The sequence below is a fragment of the Henckelia pumila genome, chromosome 2 (assembly GCF_033568475.1).
Source record: "Henckelia pumila isolate YLH828 chromosome 2, ASM3356847v2, whole genome shotgun sequence".
NCBI lineage: Eukaryota > Viridiplantae > Streptophyta > Magnoliopsida > Lamiales > Gesneriaceae > Henckelia > Henckelia pumila.
In genome coordinates this window covers 184,127,231-184,149,641 of record NC_133121.1, presented here as the reverse complement: position 1 = coordinate 184,149,641, position 22,411 = coordinate 184,127,231, and the positions used below count along the sequence as shown (strand labels likewise).

At 32.0% G+C, this 22,411-nt stretch overlaps 2 protein-coding genes across 2 annotated transcripts; one reads left to right on the top strand and one right to left on the bottom strand.

The window, feature by feature from the left end:
* Positions 1-5,482: 5,482 nt before the first annotated feature.
* Positions 5,483-10,170, bottom strand: LOC140879147 (uncharacterized). Its single transcript, XM_073282809.1, has 5 exons — positions 10,077-10,170; positions 6,453-6,648; positions 6,154-6,266; positions 5,890-6,057; positions 5,483-5,808 (listed from the first exon to the last, which is right to left on the bottom strand). The coding sequence occupies exons 1-5, from the start codon at positions 10,168-10,170 to the stop codon at positions 5,483-5,485; spliced, it is 897 nt and encodes a 298-aa protein (XP_073138910.1).
* A 4,349-nt stretch (positions 10,171-14,519) lies between these two features.
* Positions 14,520-16,758, top strand: LOC140879146 (uncharacterized). The gene is made up of 2 exons (XM_073282807.1): positions 14,520-15,294; positions 15,689-16,758. Exons 1-2 carry the CDS (start codon positions 14,520-14,522, stop codon positions 16,756-16,758), a joined length of 1,845 nt encoding a protein of 614 aa, XP_073138908.1.
* Positions 16,759-22,411: the final 5,653 nt, after the last annotated feature.

Genomic DNA, 22,411 nt, shown 5'->3' with positions numbered 1-22,411 from the left:
TGTTATGAGATCATGATTTGAAAGAGCATTTTGTGAAACTACCAAAATGAAGCAGTTTATATGAGGTAAACAGGTGGTAGTTATGAACAGATTGATTGAAATTACTGTATACGATGATCTGTTTTTATGATCAAATCACTGAATTGTGATTACATTCGTTGTAAGATGAACAGTAAGCCATGAAATAATGTTTCAGATTGAAACATTGAGTTTACTATTAAATTGTAATACAGATGATCCGAAGACTTTGAGTACTTTTTGAGGTAAAGGTACAATATATTATCCTTGAATTGGAAGAATAGTCAGAGAAGATGAATCGAATGTCGAGAATGAACTTCACTTGATGTGATACCAATTATCAACAGCTCTGAATACTTTGAAATCTGTTACTACAGCATATTATACTCTGATTAATAGATAGTCCGAATAGACTAATCAGAATTTTAGAATACACTATATGAGATGTGAATAACAGTTATTTATTCAGATCTGTGAAGAAGATAGAGATATGATGAAATTACAGGAATGATGAAAATTTATTGTCAGGATTAAGACTTTAGATTTCTTCGATAGAATGTGGCATCGATGGATTGACTGATGTTCTGAGAGTTGGTTATATGTGATTGCATTATACCATTTGTTGATTGATGGATTATCTGAGTTGATTTTCCAGATATTGAGACTATTCTCAGAACTTTAATACCTGATTCGGTATTACTTGACTTGATGTGTTGCCACTTGATGATTATAATTCCTGTAACAGCTATTGAGCCGAGTTTGAGATAATGCTATGAGGATACGATGAGAAAGAAATCCGAATTCTCTGTGTTGAAATGCTACTACCGAAGTATATAACATCTGATCAGACATGATTTGTCGATATCAGATCAGATTTGATTTTAGACACACAAAGATTTTGAAGATGAATCTGTACAAAATGAAAACAGAGAAGAAAACCATAATTAGTAATTGAATGATAGATATAACTTTTGAAGCTGAAACTGATTAGTTAAGCGAAAAAAAAAATTATTCGTAAAATATTATTCCATTCAGAATAGAGAAAGAGCAGAGTTTCAATTATAGATTCAGAATATGAAATTGAATACTGATCTTGAAGCGATGAATGAAATGACAGTGTAGACTTGTTCTATGTTTGCAGAAAGCATAGAATGATTGTGAGAAAACAACAAGTCATCACTGAAGCTGAATTTCATTGACTGAGATGTTATACCGAATTAATGATTTGATTGAAAGCTTAATTCCTTTCAGTTTGATATGATGGATCTGATTTGTTCCACATATTTAAGTTTAGGAAGTATCAGTTTGATTTTTCCTATGTACTTTAATTAGATGAAATAGATATCGAAAAGATTCTGAGTTAAGTCGATTAGTCGACAAATCTTTAATTGAAGAAAGAAGCAGCTCAGAACGAATTCTTTTCAATGACTGAAAGTACAACTGAATAGATACCAAAGAGAATAGAAACGTATCCGAAGAAAGGATCTTATAAGAAATGAAGTGATGAGATACGAAGTTCAGAGTTATATGATTGAGGTGAGAATAACTTCAGATAATCATTCAGTCTATCAGACTTGATATTTGATTTGACTACGATTTCGAGGACGAAATCATTTTTTAGAGGGGAGGAATTGTAAGGTCCGAAAATATTAAATTATTAATTATGGGATTTGAGAATTAAATTCCATATTATGGGCTAATATTGATTTGAGAATTTATGGACATGATAGATTTAATTTCCGAGCCGAAAATATTTAATTTGAGAATTTACGAATTTTGAGAATTAAATTCCGAGAATTCTTAAATTAAAAGAATAAATATTCGATTTGAATATTTATGGAATTCAAGATTAAATTCTATGTTTCGGGAATTAAAGAAGATTAATTTTGAAGATACAACTCGATAAGGGGCTGATTTGCAAATATCGAAGTTGAAGGGCTAAAATGCAAAAGGCCGGGATTATTTGATTAATCCGAATATATTTAATTTGGGAATATTTAGAGTTTCGATTTAAATTCTAATATTCTTAAATTATTTTGGATTGAAATTGAATTAAAATGAAGGCCGAGGACTGAATTGCAATTAAGGAAGATTTGAGGGACTAAATTGCAATTAAGCAATACATATCTGATTTTATTTATAATTATCAGAATGAAACGTGTTTAGTTGAGAAAGAATTCAGAAATTTGGAACAGAGGTCGAAGCCCTCTTCATTTTCTTTCGATTTCGATTTTTCAAATTGCCGTAACTTTTGATCCGATCGTCCGATTTCGATTCCGAAAGATGTTCTGGAATCCTTGCAATGAAACCTTTGATTTGAAGTAAGTATTTTGTTATCTTAACATGGTTTAAAAAAGAAATATGGCAGAGATTGCTGTTGAAGTTATGAATGTATTCTTGATCTTGTATGCATCCCGATATCAAAACCGATTCGAAGATTGATTATGAAATGAACTTGTTACAATTTCCAGCATATATGTCGATGATTATAGCTGTTGGTATGAAGAGTTGAATGATAATGAACGGATATGAAGAGCCGTATGAATGAAGTTGAAATTAGAAATGAATTCGATATCGTAACGATTCCCGATTGTCAATCGCTATGATGCTCGGTTATGTTTTGAAACCATATTGATAGTCTAAGATTGAGCCAATGATCTTGGGATTGTATACTGATTTTGTTAGATGGTAATCTTTACATTTCAGACATGCTACAAGCTCAATCAACTCAAGAGGTCGGATTGTGAACCGAGGAAGTTCGCTTGAGGTTTGAAATGAATTTTATTGAAGCTGTGTTGATGATTTTGACTCGATTCTAAAATGAATGAATTGAACGAAGCTTGATGTGAATGTTTTGAGGTTGCAGTTCAGATTTGAAGAATTCAGAACAGAAGAAATACGAAGGTAAAAGTGGACTACTACTTGAATGAGATTATAACTCGAGATGGTTTGTATCGAGTTCCCTAAATCACATACTTATTTGATTACTTGCTTTTATATGCTCTTCTATGAATTATGGAATGAGTCTTTGATGTTAATGAATGCTATTATGATGATATATGTTGCATTCATCTTGCAAGACTTGTTCTTTGATTTCGAAATGAACGAAAACGTTCGATTAGATGATTTGAGGAAGTATATATGTATGGCCTGGGTGATTGACTTAACCTAGCGTCTGATTTACATATATAGTGGCTTCAAAGTCTAGAGAAGTAAGATAAGTAACCCCACCTCGATCGGGAGAGTCGGTGGTTAGTTATGATATCTGCTTCTCGGGATCCCAACCGATGAAATAAGAGAATTTGTTAGAGAACCTTGTTTTAAAACATGCATTGTAGTTACTTTTATATCATGAATTTGATATATGCTTTGCTATGCATGTTTAGTTGCTTTTACTGGGAAATATATTTCTCACCGGAGTTTATCCGGCTGTTGCTTTGTTTTGTATGTGTGCATTACAACAGGTGGGGCAGGAGCTAGTCTGAGATGACATGGACAGCTCGGGAGCGAGATTTAGCAAGTATGGACTCGGGTTATAGCTAAACGAATATGTATTAGAGTACATCAAACTTAGTAGAAGACTTGATACGGGAAGCACTTATGATTTTAGTGTAGCTTGTGATTTAATGCTTTTTACGATATCCGTTTGATGTAAGAATCGCATGATTATATGCTCACGTCGTTATATATGATTATATGCATGTTCCTATCTTGATCAACCATGATTCAGGTTGAGTTTTGGATTGTTGAGATTGAAAGTTGAGGAATGACAGCAAAAAAATGATTCTGGTTTTCTGGAATTGATGGCATGCTCGATCTTGTGAAAAGCTAGGATCGAGCGCGGCCATCAATTTGCAAAAACAGAGAAATGACATATTGGGCTCGCTCGATCGGACGAGTTCATCCGATCGAGCGAGGCCAATATATTTAGGGAACCGAGAGCAGGGCTTTGGTGATCGCTCGATCGGCTGATTTTGCCCGATCGAGCGAGGCTCCGGATTTAAAAAAAAAAAATCTGCTCTTGATTTATTATTCTTTAATTGTTTGATTAATTGTTTAATTAATCATTAGTTGCCCTAAGAAGAGATTAGCAACCCAAGGTCCTCACATAAAGAATATTCAAGAACCACATCAAAGTCTAATTTGAATATGATATCAAAGTGTTCCACGGTTAGCAAATCATCTATTTTCAAAATCATGCACGTCATCAATTAGATATCATCATGGACTAGTTATTTTCAACAGTCAAATTCATCACAAACTGTGAGCTCTAAATTTTTTTTTTAAAACGGATAAATTCTCTCAATGACTGGCTAAGTCCTCTCCCCCATACTTAAAATCTTACATTGTCCCCAATGTAAGTAAAAATGCAAAACAAAAATAATTAAAAACTAAGAATGAAAGAAAATACTCCCATTGGGTTGCCTCCCAAGAAGCTCCTCTGTTTACAGTCGTCGGCCCAATTGTATGCTTCTTTTGCTCATGGTGGTTCATATCTAGTTTTTCTAACCACTTTCACCCACTTGCGCAGTTTTGCAGTAATTTTTTGTCTTTACTTCCTCTGCTTCTATTTCCTGGGTACCTGCAGATCAGAATAAAAACTTTCAGCAGTAAAATTCTCAATAGGTCTTGCAATAACCTCCTTAACTTTATCCCCATTCACAACCTTCTTGTGTTCTTGCGACAAGTGATTAATGACATCAATATTATTAACACTTTCACAATCAAGAATTTGCAGGGTATCAAAAATATGAAATTTAACAACCTCCCTATCAAACTCCAAAGTGAGAGTGCCATTGTTAACATCTATAATGGACTTCGACGTTTTAAAAAATGGTATTCCTAGCAAAATTGGACTATTCAAATCATTATTTTTCATATCAAGCACATAGAAATAAGCAGGAAAAACCAAGTTACCAACTTGCACAAAAACGTCCTCTAACACACCCCTAGGATGAATAGTAGATCTATCAGCCATCTGGATAACAATTGCAGTTTCATTCAAAAGCCCTAGTTTTAAGGAAGCATACACAGAGTAAGACATGACATTGATCGATGCTTCTAAATCTAACATGGCCGTCTCAAGCTGAACATCTCCTATTTTACAAGGAATCGAAAACATACCTGGATCCTTGCATTTTGTGGGTACCTTTCTTTGAATGACAACAAAAACCTGTTCTCCCAATTCAACTTTTTGACATCCCTTCCGTTTGTGTTTTCTCTTCATAGTACACAACTCTTTTAAAAACTTTGCATAACAAGGTACTTGTTTGATAGCATCTAACAAAGGAATATTTACCTCGCATCTATGAAAAATTTCATACAATCCCTTGATTCCTTTATCCTTCCTAGACTCTTTCAATGTTAAGGGAAAAAGGGCTACAGGTTTATACTCAGAAAGAGGAGGAAACTTACCTCTTGGTGCTTCTTTCTGACTTGTCTCATCCTTCTCTAGTTTGGACTCCTACACCTCTTCCTTCTTTAACGGTGTTTGTACCTCCTCCTCATGGACCTTCAACTCTCTTCCACTCATCAAAGTGAATGCACTCACATTCTCCTTTGGATTCACCACTGTCTGCGAAGGCAGACTGCTAGAATTTAGTGCCTCCAACATGTTAACTGTTGTTGCCAACTGCCCCATTTGAGTGTTCAACTGTTGAATACTTGCTCCTTTTTTCTGTTGAAAAGTTACGGTATTAGTAGCAAGATCCTTAACAATGTTTTCTAGAAACTCACCAGGTGCAGGAATTTGCGGACGCTGCTGTTGTGGATGATATGGTGGCCTGTAAGCTTGAGCATTCGGCTGTACATGAGGTGTAGGCTAAATCATCGGAGATTTTCCATATCTAAAGTTGGGATGATCCTTCCAACCTGGATTGAATGTATTCGAGTAAGGATCATACTTCTGCTGTGGTGGCCAGGGAAATCCTCCTGCTGCATTGACTTGTTCAGTAGATTCCTCTTGAAGTATGGGACACATGTCACTTCCATGTCCCATTGCAGCACAAATTCCACATTTTTTCACATTCTTTCCATTACCTACAACCATTTGACGCACAAGAGACGTCAATTCAATCAATTGTTGTTCAAGGGAAGAAACATTTACCTCGTTGCCCCGTTTGGGTGTTGGATCACTCGTGTTGGTGCCAAATTGCTGAGAATTGGAAGTCATGTTCTCAATTAAATTCATCGCTTGTACCAGAGTTTTATCCACAAAAACTCCTCCAATGGCCGCATCTAACATACTCCTATCATGAGGCAACAAAACTTCATAGCAAAATTGAATTAATTGGTTTTCACTTATCTGATGTTGCGGACAGCTAGCACAAAGCTTTTTGAACATCTCCCAATACTCATGTAGTGATTCTCCTGCAAATTGATTTATCCCATAGATCTATTTTCTGATGTTTGCTGCTCTTGAAGCTGGAAAGTACTTCTCTAAAAAGATCCTCTTCATCTCTGTCCAGGTGGTAATAGATCCAGGAGGTAGGTAGTATAGCCAATCCTTAGCAGCATTCTTTAAAGAAAAAAGAAAGGCTCTCATCTGGATTTTCTCCCCTGTTGCTCCATGTGGTTTCATGCTTGTGCACACTACATGGAATTCCATTAAGTGCTTGTGCGGATCCTCACCTGCAAGACCATGGAATGAAGGTAATAAGTGAATTAACCCAGATTTTAACTCAAAAGTAGCATTAGCTTCTAAAGTAGGAAAAGTAATGCATAAGGGCAGATGGTTCAGATCGGGGATTCCAATTTGTCTCAGACTCAGATTTGCGTTTTCAGCCATTGCTTCTCTAAGATCCTTAACCACGGGCTTGTCTTCTTCTTGTCTCCTACGAGCTTCTCTCCTTCATTTATGAAAGTTCTTTCTATCTCCGGGTCGTATGTAATTTCTTCTTCCGAAGATTCACCTGAAAGAATGAACAAACCCGAGAAACACAGGGGGAAAGAAAAAAAATAAAAATAAAAACAAGAACACAAATAAACTAAACGCCTTCCCCAGCAACGGCTCCAAAATTTGGTAACACTAAGTCGTGTCACGCCCAAGTTACCCAACTCAAATCAGATAACAAAATATGCAGTAGTGTGAGTAGGGATCGTTCCCACGAGGAAAGTGAAATTTAAATAGTGTTCTTAAAATACTGAAAATAATAAAAGAGGTTTTTTGGATTTTATAAACTACTATGCAAGAATTAAAATAAGAAAGATCAATAAACTAATGAGACTTGGTATCGGTCGACTACACCCTTGAAATTATTCATTCGATCATAGATTCCCAAAAAATAATTAATTCACATTGAATATTCATCATTGGAAACTTAATTCATGTTTCACCTTAATTTTAGTTAACTAGACACCAGCGTTCTATGTTAACCCTTACCCCATAAATTAACCAAATACCAACGATTAGATTTAAATCAACGGCAGCATTCAAATGAGTAAAACTGATGAATCTAGACAACACAAATACAAGTGATTGTATTTAATCTAGTCAATTATTGTTCCTACGATTTAACAAATTCAACAGCAGAAAATATTAATCATAGTTTCTTCATAAATTAGATGGTTCAAACAATTACGGATTTGAATTCTAATTTAGCAATAGATTGTATAGCAAAATCCTATGGTGGTCATTCCTAAAATCCCACATACAACCATGGCAATCATTCCAAAACAACTTTTGATACACAATTTAAAATTAAACAATGAAAAATGAAAATCTCATGAATAAACAAAATCAAGGGTTCGTCTTCCTCAACAAAGTACTAAAACTTAGCCACAAATATTCATGAATTCTACAGAAAAATTCATGAAAGAAAAGTAAATCTAAGACAAGAGAGAAGAAACTTAGCCTCGAATGTGTTTCTCACGTTCCAAGCCATCTAGAATATGATAATAATCCCCTAATTTTTGAGTTTATAGGAGTATTTAAAGACTAGAGTCCTAAAGAAATAAGTTTCCTAATTTAAAAGGATTTCTCGGAAAAGTCCATCGCGATCGATCGGTCGAAGTCTGTGGATCGAGTGCCCCAAATTATGCCAACTTTCTGTCCAGCTTTTCTTTCTGCTCGCGCTCGATTGGTTAAACTTTGCGGATCGAGCGCGCAGCTTTTTTATCCATCAAGCAGCGATTTTGAAAAATTCATATCAAGAGATCTAGCCGTCGGATTGAGCTGAAATTTGGAAAGTTTCTTCAAAACATCTTGATATTTATTTTGAACGGTGAAGATCGGATTTGAATTTATCTAAAATTAAAAATGATTTTCTAACTATTGCTGCTTCGTAATTCCTCTCTTATCTCGGCTCTTTCCTTCCATTTTTAGCTTCATTTATTCTCTTTTCCTATATCAAATCACAAAAAATGATTAGGAACTATAACATGAATTTAACCAATCAAAATACACCTAATCATCACAAATTAACTCAATCAAACATAGGAAAATTCCATCACATCAAGGCCTGTTCCGAAATTTTAGTTTTTGGTGCTACAGAACTCCAGCAGGTTCCCGCGCTCGAGCATGCATTTTCCCCGCTCGACCACGGTGCGGCACTGTTCAATTAAAAAAAATTCTTGCTGCTGTTTCTTGGAGTTTTGAAGTTCGAACTCGAAGTCCACATTAGGTGGTATCAAAGCATTAAGAGTTTTAAATCGAGTTAGAATTTGACGAGCGGGGTAGATCGAGTACGCATGTTTTATTTTTTGCATGAGATTTATTTCTTTTCTTGATTAAATGAATTCCATGCGAGCAAGCTTTACTACTTTAAGAATTATATGCCTACGTGATTATCTGAATTACTTGTAAACCACGTGATACTTTCAAAGAAAATCAGATGAGATTCTTGATAAGAATTTGAGTTCTCTTCAGATAGATGAGCAGAGGATGACCGAAATTGAGATGATGATTATGATATCTTGATGTTATTTGTATTGATCACCTATATATCAGATACCTCATCGCAGAGCCAGAAATAGGCCTTTGACAGATGTAGTCCCTCAGATTGAGCAAGGCAGTAGTATCGCCAATGATCCTATGGATGTTGCTCTTACACCGATGGAGGTGTTGTACGTTGAAAAGATTACAAATTTTTAAGCCACCGACTTTGAAAGAGATAGAAAATGCTATTGAATGTAAGAGTAATTTCTAGATGAATGACTGAATTGCACTTTGGATTAAATGATTTTGACTGTGCATTGGATTGTTATTTTGACCAAGTACAGAGATGTAGTGGTTTGTTTGCAGAGATTTAACAGATTTCGACCAGTTACGTCAGATGTTTGAGACGAAATGGTAAGGATTCTTGATTTAAGATCCTATGATGTCAGTATTTTTATGTGTGAATTCCAGAGAAAAGAGGGGACGTTATAGTCATGCTTTTAATTTGCTAAAGATGTGTTCTCATCTAGTTGATGTACTAGTGATCAACGCACTTTCTGAGAAGTTTTAGATGCGATTACGGGTTCATCCCCAACCCGAAAGATAAAGTTCAGTGTTGAGTAATCTCATGTATGAATTTATTTCGAGCTGATGAAATGAATAGCACATAAGTACCAAGAGAAGATCGTGATGAGATTCGAACAAAATTATAGTTTTTAAGCAACCTAGTTACTTATATCTGCTTCAAGCAGATCGAAGTTGCTGGAAATTTTAAATTGTGTATTCAACCCCCCCTTCTGCACATTTGTCGATCCTAATAGCGTTAGCTTATGTTTCTAATTAAGTTTCTTTATACAAGTAATTTAAATATTAAATTTTATTTAAAAAATAATTAAACTTATTACTTAATTTAATAATAAAATTTACTATTAAAATGTATTTTGTGTATAACTAATATTAAGATAAAATAATACAATTATATATATTTTCATAGTTGTTTAATTAAAAGTTGGTTATTTTATTCAATTAAATATATAACTATTAAACCAAATTAATTTAATTATTTTTTAAAATATGACAAATTTTGTCATTTTCTTATTTATTTCACTAAATTATGAGTTAGAGTGCGTGTGCAAACAATCTGGAATAACAGGAGAGAGTTATTAATTTTGTATACTCATACCGACATCGTAAGAGGGATTGGTGAATCGATGTCGAGAGGCAGAAAACAGTCTCTCCTGACCAGCTAGTTCTTTGGGGCATAAACCTCCTGTCATCTCATGTTGCATGCATCATATTAGTTTTGTTTACTCATACTTCGTATTGGGCGATTGCCACTTACGTCCTTGGTATTACCTTGAGACCCCATTCCATGGGACAGGTCTTAGTTTTGACGAAGCGGGAGGATCGAGGCAGGTTTAGTTGCAGGTCTAGGGGATGTTGGGATGATTATATGCGTACAGATAATTCTCTAAATATGATTGCGTGAATACAATGAGTTTTTAGTACCGGTTGTATTCCTACGATTTCTTTTGTACTAGGTTTTTAATTTTTTGAAAAAACTATATTATTTTAATTACTTGGGTTATTAAGCTAACTGTATGCTTAAGACTGCTAGTTAGTACGTGATCTGAGTTAGCTCACTACATTTATGGTATTAGAACATGCATAGTATTTGAGACTTAGTATGATATTTGGGATTAATGTGCATTAATATTTTAAGAGATATGACCGGACAAGGTGACGAGGGTCAAAGAGATATAGGCCATGTAGGAGCTGAGGGTGCTCCAGGACATCGTCACAAACACCATCACCATCATGAGGGGCGACGTCAGTTTGCTATGCTTAAGTTCGTACAAATGGAACAAAGCCATTGGTGGGAGGCAAAACCCCTGAAGCTGCGAAAGATTGGTCGGGATGGATGGAGAGTAGTTTCCGTGCCTTTGACTGCTCTGAGGAGCAGAACATGGAGGCCATGAACTTTCTAAAGCTCACTAGTTGCATAACTCTACCTGGGTGTTAGGTTGGTTAGATTAAATTGGCGTAGCACAAAGACACATGAGAACAATTGAGAAAATATTTGTGAACGCTTGGACTGAAAAATTTTCAAATTACATTTTTTAGCCCAATTATAGTTACATGATTTCATTACTGGAGTAATTTTTTCATGTTTGTGGTTATTTGTTATTTTTGTTTTATTTTATTTTACGCGGGACTAGTAGAAGTTTTAAGTTTAAAAGGATTTGATAAGGACAAGTTTTGCACTTCTATTTTATAGTATTTAACTTAGTATTTTGCTGTTTCTCGAGTGATAAATACAATGCGTCTTTGTTCTTGTTTGTGTCGTTTATAGGATCTTAGGTAACGACCATTTATAGTAGATAAAAAGAGATGAAAAGGAATGAAAAATGAGAAAGAAAGAATTAAGAGATTAAAGGATGGCCGAAATTGAGCAAGAACCAAGAGAAAAAAAAATAGCACTGGGAGCCCCAACGCCCACACAAAATTTCTGAAAAATAAAAATAGTGATCAACGCCTTTCGCGCAAAAACCTATCTATTTTGGGCTTTTGTACGCTATTTTTGGCCCGTTAATGATGTAGTTTATAAGAAAAATACGACGACCGAATTTTTAGAGAAAATGACACACTTTCATTCTTCTTTTCTCCTAGAACAGCCAAACAACACAATCACACTACGCATTCAAAAAGACTTGAAACACGAATTTGAGACATATGAGCGAACTACAAGGAATAGTTGAATCACAAGATGGATGAATTCATTTGGGATGGAATATATGATTTTTATTATTTGACTTGAATTTATGATGAGATTTTAGAATATGTATATGTGTTTGATTATTTCATTATAAACTTATTGGTTATTTATAGTGATTGATGGATCTTGGTTTGAGTTTTATTTTTTGAATTATTTTGTCTACTATTATATGTTATTACAATTTATTTGTGTATTCCTGTTTTAATTGTATTTGAATTTATTGGTCATAGGTTGAAATGCTAAATTTATTTGAAATTTGACAATAGTGGGAGGGGATTTTGAACATGATCGTATAAAAACACAACTTATAATTTTTGTATAGTTCGGGAGGCCTATAGTTTTTTTGAGGTTGTTGAAAGAGAATCATATAACTTGATTAAATTGTTTTGATATTTAATTTGCATTAGAATAATAAAACTTACTCAACATTCGCTTAAGAGTTATTAGCTTATAAATAGGAATAGATGATATTATCAATCGATATGATTTATATGAATGAAAATTGAGTGAAATCTTGTATCTATAACCTATCTCAAATCGTGTACCCAAAGATGTCCTTGAAATCCTGATTTGTTTAATTTATTTTGTTTTAATTTTAAGCCTTAATTGATTCTCTAAATAAATTGATATTATTTTAATTACAATATTTTATGTGAATATATATTTTTAATCCTCGTGGAAACGAAACTCTACTCATCATATATTAAACTTGACATCATGCGTGTGAGAGCGAAAATCATGCAACAATACATGTGGCATTGTTACTGAAAATATCACAGGAAATGTTACAGGGGATTACCTTCTCAACTGAAGTTATTATTTCTACTGGATCATACCTTCTCGAGCTGAAAAAACTCTAAACTAATATTTCTTAAAAATAACCTAGAATAAATTCAATTCACAATTACAATCTACTTTTGTTTGAACCAATGGTGACACAGATGTTGTAATAATAATTTTAAAAAGAGCAAAATAAAAAGAGTAAGGTAATACATGCACTCATGGAACCTATTTTATGCAAAAGCATTCTTTGCTAAAGAGAATAATAATTATAAATAATCAAATTTTAAAAAGATTCAAGCAAGTTATCAATTGCTAATAAGAAAAGGATAATTTTTTTTTTATTTTGTCAAGAAATAAGAGAATTTAATAGTAATATTATCGATTTCAATATTCAATAAAGCATATTAATCGTACATGTCATGCATGTATGGACAGTAGGGTGCGTGAATTGTACAAAAGTTGGGTCAGACTAATTGCCCCTTTTGAAAATAAATTTATTAAAAAGAATATATCTTCCTTCATATCTAAACTAACTTATAACATGCTATTAAATTGAATGATCTTGTCAAAACGAAATAGAGACAAAAGAATAAGGACAAAAGATAAATAAATGAAAAACCAAAAGCCATTGAAGAATACTTATGATACAAGAATGTCACAAATTTAGGAAAAGTTTGTATATATCACTATTGTAAAATTCTGGATTATTGAACCTCTAATTATAAATATTTTTTGAGCCAATAACCCCCGGTCCTTTCCAGATCTGTAGCGCACACACACCATTCCTATAACATCTCGGGTCCAGACCTGCACATACGCGACTGCACAATGGACTTCTATAGCAACTACTTCGTATTCGTCATCGCTTTAATAAAATGTTTAACCCAAGTTGCTATAGAAGTCTATTGTAGCTCATTTTAAACTCATTTTAAAACTTTTATTTTCTCATGTGGCAGTGAGACAGGGTTCTCACAATCACCCTTCTTCAGAACGCGACGTCCTCGTCCCGACCTGACTTCGATCTACCAGCACCGGGAATCTAGTGGTTGCTCCTACAGGTTTAAGAGGTAACTCCTGTCATGTAGGACTTTATCCCGCAAGTTCAAGAGGTGGCTCCCACGCACGTAGCACTTTGTCCCGCATAGCTAGCACTTATTTTCCAGGGTTCCTGCCACTGACCGGCTCTGATAGAATTCTGTCAGGCCTCGAGCCCGCGCCTTCGCGACTGCACAATGGGTCCTTATAGCAAGGACTTCGTATTCGTCATCGCTTTACAAAAATGATTGACCCAAGTTGCTATAGAAGTTCATTGTAGCCCATTTTAAACTCATTTTAAAGCTTTCATTTTATTCATATGGGATAAGGGTCTCACAATTCCGGCTATGTTTTGTATTGCACGCGCTTTTAATTGTGAATATCCAATTTTTTTTAGATAAAAATGTCTAAATTATCCTTAAATGACTATTATGAACTTTTCTATTACCTCTTATTGAAAATTTTAATTAAAACATCAACACCTTAACTTATATTTCTAATTAAGTCTCTTTATATTAATTTAAATATACAGTTAATTAGAAATATTAAATTTTATTTAAAAAAATAATTAAACTTATTACTTAATTTAATAATAATATTTACTATTAAAATATATTTTGTGTAATATTAAGATGAAATGATATAATTATATATAACTTTCATAGTTATTTAATTAAAAGTTGGTTATTTTATTCAATTAAATAAAGAATTATTAAAAAAATAATTTAACAATTTTGTCATTTTGTTTTTTATTGGACTAAATTATGAGTTAGAGTGCCTGTGCAACAAATCTGGAATAGGAGTTGATTATTAGCTCAAACAAGAGGTTAATCTGGATTTCAAAGGGTGCATATGATATATGCAATTTCTCCACAAATTTAACCAAGAAGTCTTTTAACACACGTACGTACTCTATATATGTCTTTCACATTCTACCTACTTAATTCATTTCGTGTTATTACTCTCATCGTTTCAATTCTCACTTTGTCTCAGTTTCATATCAAAACCACACACACACACACACACAAACTGATGGACAGTATAGAAAAACATTTCAGCCACGAACATCCGTTGATTTTTAACGACGGCGAGAGTCTTGATGCCGCAGACGACGCGAAACCAAGATTCTGTAGCATATGTGGGCTGATAATTTTTATCAACTCATACTACAGTTGCAGCCACGGTTGCCGTTTTCTTGTCCACGAAATATGTGCCCATCGACTAACCCAGCAGTTCCGTTTGTCGCCGGCGTTTGATTCTCGCCCGTTTAATTCTCACCCGTGTGTAGATGCAAGCTATACTGTCATGTCTCTCAGTGGCCCTATTGACAAATATCATATAGAGAATGATAAATGCTTAAAATGTGGCCAAATATGCAATAATTACACCTACTCAAACCCAAGTGGCCAGTACTTCCACCCTTTGTGCCTCGTGCCTTTGGAAATAGCAACCAAACATAGAAGCCACGACCATCCCTTGTCGATCATGCGAAAGGAAATTTGTGCTGTCTGTAATTCTTGTGGGGAAGAAGAAAGTGGATTCTTCTGGTCATGCCAAACATGTGATTACTGGATTTCTCAGGATTGTGCTCTAATTCCACCAGTCACAATGCACGCCTCTCATTCTCATCCACTCGTTCTATTTTATACTAATAGTTTCAATATAGATGCGGGAGTATGGTTTAGTTTCAATTCCTGCAGAATATGTCGACAGTATATAGGCGTTAAAAGCTTTTATAGTTGCGGAATCTGCCAATACAATGTTCATCTCAAATGTATTAAATCGTCAATCGACCGGGATAACCAAGGTAAGTATACTCGCGTAGCACAGGTTTTTCATTAATTTAAGGAAAAATTGCAAATTTAGTCATATATGTTCGTCACTTTGCGATTTTGGTCCTCTATGTTTTCACATTTCAGTTTTACTCCTGCATGTTTTGATTTTTGGCAATTTCGGTCCTTTTTATTCAAAAATGCTTATGTGGCACTGTACACGTCAGCTCCACATCAGCGCCACGTCGGAAAAAGGACTTAAATTGCCAAAAAAATAAAAATAACGGACTAAAACTGAAATCTGAAAATATAAATGATTGAAATCGCAAAATTTACAAACATACAGGACCAAAAAGCACTTTTTCCTTAATTTAACTGTGTCATATATATGAACTGATCAAATTTGTGCATGTATATATGCCTTTCCAGATTGGAGAAAATTGATAGTACATTTTCCAGCACCTAAAAAGAAGATAATTTTTTTGAGTTTTATTGCCTATCTTGAACAAGATGAGGAACATGAGGTTACATTCAGGAGATTCATGCATGCAAGACCGGAAGAAATCCACAACCATCCATTGATCTTTAATGAAGTTGTTGATAATATTCTAGAGGAGGGAGAAGCATGGGAATCGAAGCTATTGTGCAATGCATGCATTAATCCCATTGATTCAAGTGCTTCTTCTTATTACAGTTGTAGTGTAGCTCAATGCCATTTCCTTGTCCATGAATTATGTGTAAGGCTACCCTTCATAATCAAGGACACATTTCGTAACCAGCCTTCCCCATTGGTTCTAAGTAGGAAATACGAGGAACTCGTTTCTGTATTCTATTGCTTCTTCTGCAAATATGAATGTAACGGACTTGGATACAGACAAAGCTTGGGAAGTGAGTGTGTTGATGTTGAGTGTGCTTTGGCGCCAAGAATCATCCAACATGCGTCACACAAGAACCACTACTTTCATCTGACATCAACTGTGGAGGGAGAATCTGATGTAGCCAACTGTTGTCATGTTGAAGGTCCCTATAATCGCTATTACAAATGCACCATTTGTCCTGCTTTCAAGATACACCTACGTTGCGCACTATTGCCTCCAGAAGTGAGGCATAAATTTGATGAGCATCCCCTTCAGCTCATCGCCGATGGCGGAAACCTCGTTGGCCTCTCCATGGAATATTTGGAAAACTGTGGCTTCTGTGATGTCTGTGAAAACCCTATGGATCCAAGCATCTGGTTCTACTATTGCTCCGAATGCGATCAATATTTTCACGTGAATTGCATTCCATCGGTTGGGAAGTTGTCAAAGATAAAGTTTGGTGGGACTCTTGATCGTGTTGGCTGCCATGATCATCCCGTCACAAGTGTTCGAATGCTCACTATAGGAAGTCAAAAATGCACATACTGCAACAAAATAATACAAGGTTTTCAGGATGACTACTGGGCTTTTCATTGTGAATCCTGCAATGTTTGGATTCATAAGAAATGTGCACGGAAATAAGTGAGAAAGGTGTGATAGTTCTTGGAAAATCTTCATTGAATCCCAGCTTTGTAAAAAGGTTGCATTGTATTTTACGATAATACGACATGTCCGTGTTGCACGTGTCGAAATTTATGAGTTAATAAAAATTAAATATATATGTATGTATATTTATTTGGAAAAAACAAAAATTTCATTGTCTATTGAATCTTGAATATTGAAAAAACATAGTGTGTTCATTCCAAATTCTCAATTAAACAATCTCATGTAATACATAATTTAATCAAAAGATTACACTGAAAGATGTACAATACAACAATAATTGAGTACATCAAATAACTGAAATCATTAATACATCTAATTACAATTGAAATACTGTTTACAACAAAACTCAATATTTAAATTCTGCGGAAATCTTTCATTCCGTCTACTGGTCTAGAACATGAAGTTTTCCGTCTGCCACTCATGTCAGCAGACTTCCTTCATCACAAAACATGAAGTTTTCCGTCTGCAACTCAACCAGTGCGGGCACGCCTCTAGTTCGCATTTCAGAATTTTTTTTCACTTCTTCAAGTCTTGATTTCCACTCTTTTTTCATCCTTTTTGGCTTATTTTCACTTGAACTCATCAAATTTCATTTTTTCCTACAAACACAAAAACAACAACAAACTCACGCAATATCTCCAAATACATCACAAAAGTCAAGTAAAATCGTATACCAATTAAGTGCACAAAATACACTTATCAAATTTATTTCGAGCTGATTAAATGAATAGCACATAAGTACCTATAGCATATCATGATGAGATTCGAACAGAATTATAGTTTTTAAGAAACCTAGTTACTTCTGTATGCTTCAAGTAGATCAAGTTGCTAAAATTTTTAAATTGTGTATTCAACCCCCCTTTCTACACATTTGCCGATCCTAACAACGTTAACTTATGTTTCTAATTAATTTCTTCATACAAGTAATTTAAATATTAAATTTTATTTAAAAAATAATTAAACTTATTACTTAATTTAATAATAAAATTTACTATTAAAATGTATTTTGTGTATAACTAATATTAAGATAAAATAATAGAATTATATATATTTTCATAGTTGTTTAATTAAAATTTGGTATTTTTATTCAATTAAATATAGAATTATTAAACCAAATTAATTTAATTTTTTTAAAAATATGACAAATTTTGTCATTTTGTTTTTTATTTGACTAAATTATGAGTTAGAGTGCGTGTGCAAAAAATCTGGAATAACAGAAGAGAGTTATTAAATTTGTATACTCATAGCGACATCGTACGAAGGGTTGGTGAACCGATGTCGAGAGGCAAAAAACAATCTCTCCCAAGGGCGGAGGCACACATAGTGCCACCCGGGCTTTAGCCCTGGTGGCCCATTTTTTTAATTTTTTTTAAATGTGTTATATATTTTTTATAAATAATTTTATATGTTATGTTTGGACAAATGCTATATTAGCGCGGGTAATCAAATTAAAAAAATTAAATAGCCCACATTTAGCCCATTTTAAAAAATGAAGTAGACCATATGTCTCAAAATTGGTCTTTTTCGTACCTTGTTTTCTTGATTAGATTTAATTTAATTTAACTTTCATCTTTATCAATCTTCGATCTTTTAATAGTATTTTCACTCATTCTTATTTTTTTAAAAAAACATATTTTTTTGTCTACTTTGTGATATTGCTTATTTTAAAAGTAACTGCATTACAATGAAATGATTTTTTTAGAATTGCAATTTTTGATTTCATAAAAATTTTAATTGTGTGTTCCATTCAAATTTCTATTTATATTAGATTATGCACTGATCTCATGTTGATGATATGATGTCATATTTAAAACAAATTTGGATGTGATATCAAACAAATATTTTTAAATCTTACACACGATTCCAAAAAAATTATTGAAAATCTTATTAATGAAAAGCTTTTTAAGGCTACAATGAATAGGTATTACTCATCGTTTTAACTCTTATGCGTTATTCTTTGTTTCTCGTTAAAATTTTTAGCCTGGGTGGATTTCGGATCCTAGCTCCGCCATTGGTCTCTCCTGACCAGCTAGTTCTTTGAGGCCTAAACCTCCAGTCATTTCATGTTGCATGCATCATAACACTTTATCGATTTCAATATTCAATAAAGCATATTAAGGGGAGTGTTATTATACTCCAAAAAGTGTTAATTATAACACTTTATTTCACATTTTTATTCCATTAATTGACAAACATACCCTCACATGTATCTTTCTTTATATACAAATATTTTTTTACATAAAAACTTTGATTGATCCTTCAAAATCTAAACTTATATTTTCCTTATTAGTCTTATTATTTTAGAAAATTCTTTTAAAATTTTAATTTAGTAGTACATGTAATCATATTTTATACGATTTCACTATAAGTTTAAAATTTTAAGTTGTTTATATTTATATCTCAAGTTTTACCCAAGTTCATATAATTAATCAAATTGATCATCAAAATAAAAATATGCTTTCTTTGAATAAATTAAATAATTAAATAAAAATAGCCAAACTCAATTATCTAATTTTTATTTTAAAATTTAATTTTTTTTATTTATTTTCAATTCATTAAAAAATTTCTAAACCGATCAAATTAAAATTTTGATAAAAGTTCTAAATGAAAATAATTTTTTTATTCAAAAATTTAATTAAACTCATTTGATTTAATTGGTTATCAAATCAAGCAACATGCTAACATATATCGCTATATTAATGTTATAATATAATATCTTTTAAAAAAATGTCACAAAATCTAACATATTTAATAAAAAAAATATTATCATGCTAATTAAAATATTGTTATTTATTATTATACCTTTGAATATAGTATCATTCAAAAATAATAATATTAGTTCGTGATTATAATAAAAAATAATAATATTAATTCATGAGTATAATCATTTTGGTGACATATTTTTAAAAAAAGAAAAATTAGTGACATAAATTATTTGAGATATTTCCAAATAAAATCTTTCGCAATAATACGATGATATTTAAATATAATCGATGATATAAAATATTTTGTAATTTAAAAATTAATTTCATTAAAAAAATTTAATTTATATGAAAATTGTACGTATTTGTAGTTTATATTATATATATATAACTTTTTATCATTAAAAAAAAGAAACGAAATAGGAAAGTATGTAAATTTTAAAATGATAGATTGTCAACACAAAATTTGAAAAGAATATGCAAGGCTAATAATGTTAATCTAAAAAAATAGATGAAGTGGAGTGTAATTAACACTTTTTGGAGTATAAACTCATTTGATTTAATTGGTTATCAAATCAAGCAACATGCTAACATATATCGCTATATTAATGTTATAATATAATATCTTTTAAAAAAATGTCACAAAATCTAACATATTTAATAAAAAAAAATATTATCATGCTAATTAAAATATTATTTATTATTATTATACCTTTGAATATAGTATCATTCAAAAATAATAATATTAGTTCGTGATTATAATAAAAAATAATAATATTAATTCATGAGTATAATCATTTTGGTGACATATTTTTAAAAAAAGAAAAATTAGTGACATAAATTATTTGAGATATTTTCAAATAAAATCTTTCGCAATAATACGATGATATTTAAATATAATCGATGATATAAAATATTTTGTAATTTAAAAATTAATTTCATTAAAAAAATTTATTTTATATGAAAATTGTACGTATTTGTAGTTTATATTATATATATATAACTTTTTATCATTAAAAAAAAGAAACGAAATAGGAAAGTATGTAAATTTTAAAATGATAGATTGTCAACACAAAATTTGAAAAGAATATGCAAGGCTAATAATGTTAATCTAAAAAAATAGATGAAGTGAAGTGTAATTAACACTTTTTGGAGTATAAATAACACTCCCTCATATTAATCATACGTATCATGCATGTATGTTGTGTGAATTGTACAAAATTTGTGTCAGACTAATTACCCCTTTTGAAAATAAATTTACTTCTCTTTTAAAAAGATTATATCTTCCTTCATATCTAAACTAACTTATAATATGCTATTAAATTGAATGATCTTGTCAAAACGAAATAAAGACAAAAGAATAAAGACAAAAGATAAATAAATGAAAAAAAAAAAGCCATTGAAGAATACTTATGATACAAGAATGTCACAAATTTAGGAAAAGTTGTATATATCACTGTTGTAAAATTCTGGATTAGCTGAACCTTTAATTATAAATATTTTTTGAGCCAATTGCAAGAATGTCAAGAAAAGTGTGCATGCATATCGATGTATTTTTCAATAGAACAACCAATAAATGAACTGCAACATCTTCAAACTGTAACTTTGGCCGTTTCATGTTGATCTTGGATGATTATTTTTATTCGGTACATGAAAAATCAATTGTAAGAATAATACACAATAATTGAAAAAATTAACACTTCTCAGTTTTTCCTTTAACAGATAGATCATAATTGTGATATCATTTTTATATATCTTGTATCAATATTGTCAACATATCTCTATAAGTTTAAATAAATTTCTAATGGTTATTTGTCCGTTACCATGAAAAAAAATAATTGGAAATTTATTCAAATGACATGGCTTTGGAACTATGTCCATATCTAATTTGACGCAATTCAGACAACTCACCATGTTCATTAATGTTTTATTAATTCGTAGCAGCTTTGGAACAGTTATTACGTGCATCAAACCATGGGGATAATATAAATTTCAATATCCTTCATATAGTCTCGCGGACGTAGTAATAGATATTCATTGAAACAAAATACGGTTTTATTCTATCGAGTTTTCATCATTTTGTTTTATGAATTTTTTATTTTGTGAAATAGCGTCATACGGAATCAATTATTATATTTTAAAAAACTTGAGAAGTGATCACAACGGATAACTATGATTTGCAAATGAGATATCATTCAAACCTCCATCAAAGTATAACTCTTATTTAATATCTCCCCCGATGACAATTGTTTAGATTCCATGATCATTTTATGTTAGTCAAAAATAATTTGATGAATATTACAGAATTATGTTTGAATTTAACTATTTGGCTGAGTGAATTTATTTGACAAGGAATTTTATATTCTACCATCATATATTTTATAAATTATTTAGTCGCAATGACGAATAAAAATAATGGAACAACCTCGTCTAGTCCTCGGAGAAAACAAATATATCTAAATTAATTCTCAATATGACATTATATTGGAGGAAATAAAGTGCAACTAAGTACTCAATGTCTCAAATGTACTAAAGATCAAAGTTCAACATTAATATTTAAGTAAATTAAAGTATCATCATCAGTTCCTTTCACGAACAAGAAAAGAATAATTATTTTAATTTTTCAAAAAAATAAGCTGTCATGAATTTCATAGTAATATGTATTGATTTCATTATATTTATAAAGGTATATTAATCGTATATGGCATGCATGTATGGTGCGTGAATTATACAAAAGTTTTGTGTCAGTAGTGAATTAAACTACTATTTTTAAAAAATAATTGTACTTTTTGTCTAGCTAGTGAATGAGATGAGATTACTCTGGTTAATGAATAGTTTTTACGTACAACTCATTGATCATATTTGCGTGCACGATAAAAACTATTCAACAACTGAGAAAAAATTTATTACCTACTAAATCAATCATC